Source organism: Solanum stenotomum, chromosome 8 (assembly GCF_019186545.1).
Source record: "Solanum stenotomum isolate F172 chromosome 8, ASM1918654v1, whole genome shotgun sequence".
In the NCBI taxonomy this organism is placed as follows: domain Eukaryota; kingdom Viridiplantae; phylum Streptophyta; class Magnoliopsida; order Solanales; family Solanaceae; genus Solanum; species Solanum stenotomum.
This window is the reverse complement of record NC_064289.1, coordinates 51,117,774-51,126,191: the sequence shown is the minus strand read 5'-3', so window position 1 is coordinate 51,126,191 and position 8,418 is coordinate 51,117,774. Positions and strand designations below refer to the sequence as shown.

The 8,418-nt window shown below is 33.9% G+C and overlaps 1 protein-coding gene across 1 annotated transcript; it reads left to right on the top strand.

The window, feature by feature from the left end:
- The first annotated feature begins 3,774 nt into the window (after positions 1-3,774).
- LOC125873901 (TMV resistance protein N-like) lies at positions 3,775-4,890 on the top strand. Its single transcript, XM_049554729.1, has 3 exons — positions 3,775-3,926; positions 4,193-4,393; positions 4,509-4,890. Exons 1-3 carry the CDS (start codon positions 3,775-3,777, stop codon positions 4,888-4,890), a joined length of 735 nt encoding a protein of 244 aa, XP_049410686.1.
- Positions 4,891-8,418: the final 3,528 nt, after the last annotated feature.

Sequence of the window (8,418 nt, the reverse complement as noted above, 5' to 3'; positions counted from 1 at the left end):
CTTCAACACCAAGAAAGTAGGGAAGATTACCTAAATCTTTAATAGAGAACTGAGAAGCAAGGGAGGTGATAACCTGATTGACACCGAAGGTGTTGCTCCCAGTGACAATAATATCGTCGACATAGACAAGGACAAATAACGTGTCACCTGGACCATGTCTGACAAAAAGCGAGGCATCTGACTTTGTCTTAACAAATCCTATGGATGAGAGATAACCCGTGAGGGCATTGTACCACGCCCGAGGAGCCTGTTTCAAGCCATAGATCGCCTTGTGCAGACGACATATATATGTTGGCTTGTCATCACTGGTAAACCCAGGAGGTTGTACCATGTATACTTCCTCATCTAGGTTGCCTTGGAGGAAATCATTATTGACATCAAGTTGATGTAGGTGCCAATTATGACGAAGTGCAATAGAAAGGACGATGCGAACTATGGTTGGCTTGATGACTGGGCTGAATGTGGCATGCAAATCAATGACCGGCCTTTGGGTAAAACCTTTTGCAACCAGACGCGCTTTGTATCTGTCGATGGTCCCATCTGCATTCCTTTTGATCCTGAAAAGCCATTTGCAAGATACAATATTTTTTGTTGGGTCAGGAGGAACAAGTTCCCAAGTCTGGTTATTTATTAAAGCATCAAGCTCCTGTTTCATTGTGTTACGCCACTCAGGATATTTTTGTGCTTGTTTGAAAGTTGTGGGTGTGATGGTGGGGTTTAAGTTGGCTAGGTAATCAAAAATTCTTTTGGGTTTGGTGATGTTGTTTTGGGATCGAGTGATAGCACGGGTAGAAGGAGATGGACAGTGAGGCAGTGAAGGAGCGAGCTCCAACTCGGGGATAGGATAGGATGGTTGAGGAGCCAAGGGTGTTGATGGTTTAGTATTTCTGCGTTGATAGACAAGTAAATGAGGCAAGCTGGTGTGCGTGTTCGCAAAGATAGTAGGTTGAGATGGGGGGTTCTGGGAAGTGGAAATTATAGAAGGTGAGGGAGTTAATGACTTACCTGGAGAAGGAGAAGTTGCGAGAGGTGAAGCTGCTTCTGCCACTGGTGCATTGTCGGAGGAGGACTGTGAGTTTAAGTTGTCTTGGGACTTGGCTGGACAAGAAGCAGCTATTGATGGGGAATCTGTTTTGCGTACTTCTATTTCTAATGAAGGGGGAAGATCTGTACTTAAAGGAAGTTTAGATGTGGGATCGGAAGAATTGGAAATTGTGGTTGTTTCAAATTGTAGGGGAGTCGCTTTACTGGCAAGGTTGGAGAACAGAGTTTTAAATGGAAAATTATTCTCAACAAATCGCATGTCTAGAGATAAATACACCTTTGCAGAGATTAATGACAATGATGAGACAAGGAGAATCCGAGATAGACACACGAGGCATATTTTGGTTCAAGTTTACTTTTGGAGTATGGTTTAAGCCATGGATAGCATAAACAACCAAAAGTACATAGAGAACTATAATCAGGTGATTTTCCAAGTAATATTTGGAATGGGGATTTATTATCTAGGTGGGAGGTGGGCAGATAGTTGATGAAGTAGACAGTGTGATGACATGTGACGGACCAAAATTGGGTTGGAAGGGACACCTCATGTAAGAGTGTTCTTGCAGTTTCAATGATATGGCGATGTCGTCGTTCTGCAAGTGCAACTCGTTGAGGCGTATAAGGTGGGGTGGAAAGGTGTTCAATGCCGTGAAGTGAAAGATAGGGGTCAAGACTTTTATACTCTCCTCCGTCATCCGTGTAAAGTGATAAAATTTTGGTTTCAAAATGTTTTTCCATCAGAGGATGGAATTTTTGAAAGATCTCTTTAACTTCACTTTTTTTTGTTAATGTATAGAGCCAAGTATATTTAGTATATTGGTTAACAAAAATACAATAATATAGTTTTTTTATCAAGAGATAAAATTGGTGATGGCCCCCATAAATCACTAAAAATAATTTGAAGAGGTTTAGAGCTACGCAGTGATAGTAGGGAAGAAGGATGCCGATGGACTTTATTAGATAAAAAAGAATTACAATGAAAAGGTTTGTCTCGCTCATGAAACGGTAACAAGAACTTATTCAAAATAAACCTAAGAACTCTAGAGTGAGGATGACCAAGATGTTGATGCCAAGTAATGAGAGGAATGGATGTAGTGGTCATGTGAGCTTGGGGAGGTGGGACAGGCCACTCATACAGTCCATTTTTGGTCCGGCCGTGCACCAGCGGTTTCCGTGTTTTCAAATCCTTCACAACAAAGTCAAAAGGAAAAAATTCAATCGACTTTAGATTGTCTTGACAAAATTTAGAAATAGAGAGAAGCTTACGTTTAATGGAAGGAGCACAGAGAGTGTGGGTTAGTTTTAAAATATTATTTGATGCATTTAATTGAGTAGAACCAGTGTGAGGAATAGGAATTTTATTACCATCACCCATGGAGACATCCTCGTTACCGTGGTACGGTTGTAGGTTCTGTGTCTCTGTGGTGATGTGATGGGTGGCTCCTGAGTCAACTATCCGTGGCAGCATAAACCCAGCTGCATAGTTGGCTTTGGCTTCAAAGTGATTGTGAGACTTCGAGCGGCAAACATTGGCGGTATGGCCTATCCTGTTACATAGTTGACAACGAGTAACGCCGTTTGGATTTGAGTTAGACTGCATTGTGGTGGAGTATTTGGCCGCGAGTTCTGACGCCATTGTTGAGAATTGGTTGTCTGCCTGCGATTATTGCGATTATTGGTGTTGTTTTTGGTGGGAGTGGCGACTGCAGCAGTGATAAGACTAGACATTTTCTTAGCATCCTCGTGGCGAAGGAAGAGTTCATAGTCTAGTAGTTTTTCAAACAATTCCTCATAGGAGATAGTCGTATCACATGCACGAATGGCAGCAAATATCTCTCGAAACTCAGGCCCCAGACCACTTAGTATTTTGACTATGAGTTCAGGATTGGACACAGGAGCACCAATAGTGGCTAACTCATCCAAAAGGGACCGAATATTGTGAAGATATTCAGTGATGGAGCGAGAGTCCTTAGTTACATGAGAAAGCTGATCACGCAAACTGAAGACCCGAGTTTGAGACTGTTCGCGTAAGTGGTATGCAAATCATCCCAAGCTGATTTAGCCGAGTTAGCGGTAGCAACAGTAGAAGCAATGGTGGGTTCAACAGAAGCCATAAGGGCATTCTGGATGAGTTTGTCATGGCGGAACCAAGGTAAGAAAGAAGGATTAGGAGATATGTTCGTACTGAGGGCAATCGTGCGATTGGGGGCCTGAGTGGTCCCATCAAGATGGCCAAAGAGGTTGTAGCCATACATAAGCATGGAGAATGGAGCTTTCCAGGTGGTGAAGTTGTGACCACCGCTTAGTTTAATGGGTAGTTGGGAAGCAGGATTAAACTAAATGATTATGTAACTACCCATTGTGTTATCAGCATTGACAACTGTTGGATTATTGCCATTGTTGTTCCCATTGGGATTGGTCATTGTTGCTGATCTGTGTGAGGAGAAGGAAGGAAATTTTTTTTTTGGATCGTTCTCGTTAAAGTGTGAAGAGCCCTGATACCATATAAAGATTGGGTATAAGTTGAAAGACGATAATTTATTAATGAAGACAGAAAGTTGCTTAAATAGAATTACAGCGGAAAGACTCCTAAACGAATTGAAATAATAAAACCTAACTAGACAATAATTGTTGAAACTTAATCCTAAATAAACAGGGATAGGGACTGCTCAAACTTAATATGACTAAATAACTAAACTGACTCGTGATGTTCCAATACTAGTGAAGATTATGGAATACATGAAAGAAGAAAATGGACAAATAGTCATACCAGTCTTCTATAATGTGGATCCATCACATATTCGTCACCAGAGAGAAAACTTTGCAAAAGCATTTGCCAAACATAAATTGAAGTACAAGGATGATGTTGAGAGAATGGAGAGGTGCAAAGATGGAGGACCGCCTTAACTGCTGCAACGGATCTAAAAGGATATGATATCCGCCAAGGGTGAGTTAAAAAATATATGTGTGTAGATTAGACCTTAGAAATGCTTTATTAGATTATTGTGTGTTTACAAACAACTTTTAAAAGCTTAGATTCAGTTAAGCCAAATAACTTATACTATGAAACACTTATAATACTTAACTTTATTGTGCTTATCCACAATATGTGATGACGCTTATTTAATTAATCTTCTTATGTATGTAGGATTGAATCAGAGGATATTCAACAAATTGTTAATCAAATTTCGCTCAAATTATGCAAGACTTTAGTATCTTATTTGCAAGATGTTGTGGGAATAGATACTCATTTAGAGGAAGTAAAATCCCAACTAAAGCTTGAAATCAATGAAGTTCGAAGTGTGGGGATTTGGGGCATGGGGGGAATTGGTAAAACGACAATAGCAAGGCAATTTTTGACACACTCTTGTATCAATTTGAAGCTGCAAGTTTCATTGTGGATATTAAAGAAAAAAATGTGGAATGCATTCTTTGCAAAATATCCTTCTCTCGGAATTGTTAAGGAAAAAAGATAATTATGTGAATAATAAGGAGGACGGAAAGCATATGATAGCTCATAGACTTCGTTATAAGAAGGTTTTAGTTGTGCTTGATGACATAGATCATAGAGACCATTTGGATTACCTAGCAGGAAATTCTAATAGGTATGGTAATGGGAGTAGAATTGTTGCAACAACTAGAGATAAGCATTTGATTGAAACGAGTGATGTGATATATGAAGTGACTACACTAGTTGACCATGAAGCTATTAAATTGTTCAATCAATATGCTTTCGTCAAAAAAGAAGTTCCCGATGAATATTTTGAGAAGCTCTCAATGGAGGCTGTACATCATGCTAAAGGCCTTCCTTTAGCCCTAAAAGTGTGGGGGTTCTTTATTACATAAGAGGGACATAACAGAGTGAAGTGCTATGGAGGAAATGAAAAATAACTCTAATTCAAAAATTGTTGAAAAGCTCAAAATTAGCTACGGTCGATTGGAGGCCATACAAAAAGATATATTTCTAGATATAGCATGCTTCTTTCGAGGGAAAGATAAAGATTACATCATGAAAATTCTTGAGAGTTGTTATTCTGGAGCAAATATTGGATTGTGTGTCCTAATTGACAAATCTCTTGTATTCATCTCTATAAACAATACTATTGAAATGCATGACTTAATACAAGAGCTGGATAAACACGTGGTGAAAATGCATAAAGATTCGGGAGAACCTAGCAGAATATGGAACATTGAAGATTTCAAAGAAGTGATTGACAACAACACAGTAAGTAGGTTAAACAATGCAATATTATTTAATTTCCTGTTTTCATATATTGATATTTATTTATATTATGTTATTAAGCCATTAATTGGTCTACTAGCCGTTTATTTATCTTTTTGCCAGGGGACCATGACAGTGGAAGCAATTTGGTGTACTTATTTTGGACAAATAATCTTTAATAAAGAGGCAATGAAAAATAAGAAAAAGCTTAGGATATTATACATAAATGATGGTAGCTTAAACAATTTATTTTTACCCCCTTCTACTATTGATTCGAAATACATTCCCAACTGCTCCATTGAGTTTCTATCCAACAACTTGCGGTGGATTTTCTGAAAGCAATATCCTTGGGAGTCATTGCCAGAAAATTTTAAACCTCAAAGGCTTGTTCATCTCTATCTCGGGTGGAGTTTACTGCATGATTTATGGACAAAAAGAAAGGTATCATTTTATTTGAGACACTTTCTATTTTGCCTTTTCCTAGAATTTATTTATTTATTTGTGAACATGTATATAAAAAAAATTAAGCAATTTCTCTGTTTGTTGTGAATAGGAGCTTTTGCCGTGTCTACGATGGCTAGATCTGAGCTTCTCTAAAAGACTGATGCAAACACCAAATTTCACGGGGATGCCAAATTTGGAGTGTTTGAATCTGGAGAAATGTAGTAGTCTTAAAGAGGTTCACTCTTCCTTGGGTGATTGCAAAAAAACTCATTAAGTTAAATTTGTATAGTTGTGAAAGCCTTGAGTGTTTTCTATGTGTTAATGTGAAGTCACTACAAGAAAAGATACTTAGTGCTACAAAATCTAAGCTATGAATTTGAAAATTGTAGCTGTTACTTAGTAATAGCTATAAAAATTCAAATTTCGTAGCTATCTAAAAATTCGCTAAATTTATTAGCCATGAATATTAAGTTGACAAAGCTAAATCCTTATATTTGCTTTGATTATTAACAATCGTGGCAATAACAATCTAAATAGCTACAATTTTACTGCTACAATAAAATTTTGTAGTTAATTATAACTTATTTGCTACGCAATAAAAGTAATTGTAGCAATAGTAACCCTTTAGCCATAATAAGTTATTTGAAACAAAATATTGTGGCTAAATAAATAATTTTTCTTCAAGTTATAAAATGACGTGTCAATAGTTAAATGAAATAGCCATAGAGTTTTTGCTATAGTAAAATTTTGTAGCTAAGTATTATTTTTTGCGACGAATTTAAATTTACTATAGTAATAATAAACTTTTAGCCACAATAACTTATTTGAAGAAATATTTGTAGCTAAATAAATAATTTAGCTTTAAGTAATAAAATATTTTGGCAATAATTAAATGAAATAGTCATAGATTTTCTTCTACTATAAAATTTCATAGATAATTATTAAATTTTTCCACGAATTTGAATTTACCGTAGTAATAATAACCTTTTAGCCACAATAAATTATTTAAAGAAAAAATTGTAGCTAAATATTTTTTTTCAAGTTATAAAAATTGTGGCATATTAAAAATATAATCATAGGTTTTTTGCTATGATAAAATTTTATAGTTAATTATTAAGTTTTTCAATGAAACAATATTAACATTTATCCATAAGAGGTAATTTAAATAAAAAATTACCACTAAAAAATATTATGTTTCGGGTACCAAAAAATTGTTGCAATGATTAACTTCATAGTTATAATTATTTCTAAAAACCAAATGATACAACCATGTGATCACAATTGAGGTTATACATTTTATCTGATACGAGGTGAAGCGTAATCCTTGAGGTGCGTATTCTTGTGTTAAGAATTCATGTTATACGATTTGGACCTCTTCTATCGAACATTATATTTATCGAGCTAGCTTAAAAGAGATGTTAGTATTTCTATCAATTCAATTTTACAGGATCTTAATTTTTAAGTTTTAAATATAGTTTAAATAAATAGAATTTATAAAAAATAAAAAATGAAAAAATAAATCAAAGTTATGTCTAATTAACTTGATGTAATTGTACTTTTTATATATAAAATGACATGTATAATCAATATACATTTTATTAAACAATGTCATATTTTATATGAATTATTCTGGAATATAGATAGATAAATTAATAATTTATTGAATATAATTAATACACAAAAAAATTATATTGACATTCAATTCTTTTTTTTCTTAATTTAATCTTAATATCTTAATCCATATAATTTTTGTATTTTCAGTTAAAACTATAAAACTACAATTCAAAATTCACATCTCTTATTTAAATTCAAATTGAAATAAATAAATGTTGTGGAAGTATAGTTCCACTATAGTTATAGTTGAACAATTTAACTTGAATTTGAATTCATGGTTGAGATAAAAAAAATTGAATTGATTATTTTTCTTGAAAACTCTATCTTAAAATAATTTTCAAACTTGAATTGTATGGTAATTAAAATTTACCATCACAACATTGTTTTACCTCTCCAATTCTATTTAAATAGATTAAATATATTTTATGATATTGACTGTTTTATTTTATTTCAGTGTATTCTATTTTTAACTTGACATTCTAATGCATATATCATTTTAAATTCATATACAATAATAATATTAATAATAATAATAAATATAATTATAATAATAATAACGATAATAATCAATATATTGCTACAATATGAGCTTTGAAGATGGTAGAGAAAATTATATTGAATTCATATAATTTTTTACATTTTAAATTCAAACTAAAAACAATAATTGAAAATTAAGTATGGTCATAAAATTAACTAAACACTATTCCCTCCATTCCATATTAGTTGTCTATATATCTTTGACACAATCTTATAAGATTATAAATAAGAAGGATAATTTTACTACTTTATTCCGTAATATTTTTTATCTGAAACTTCACAAACTTGTTTACACTTTTAAGAAGAACTAAATTGTAAGGAATATTGAGAAAATGTAATTAATTTTATCTTCATTTCATAAATTGACAAGTAATTTGAGACAACTTTTTAAATTAATGTGTACATTTAATATGAGTCGATTGTCTCTCTTAAACATTCTCTCTACCTCCACGTGATAGTAATAAGATATGAATATACCATATCCTTCTTTGACCTCCTTATGAAATTTCACTAGGTATGTTCAGATCAATTCCCACTTGATACATTTTTCTTGATGC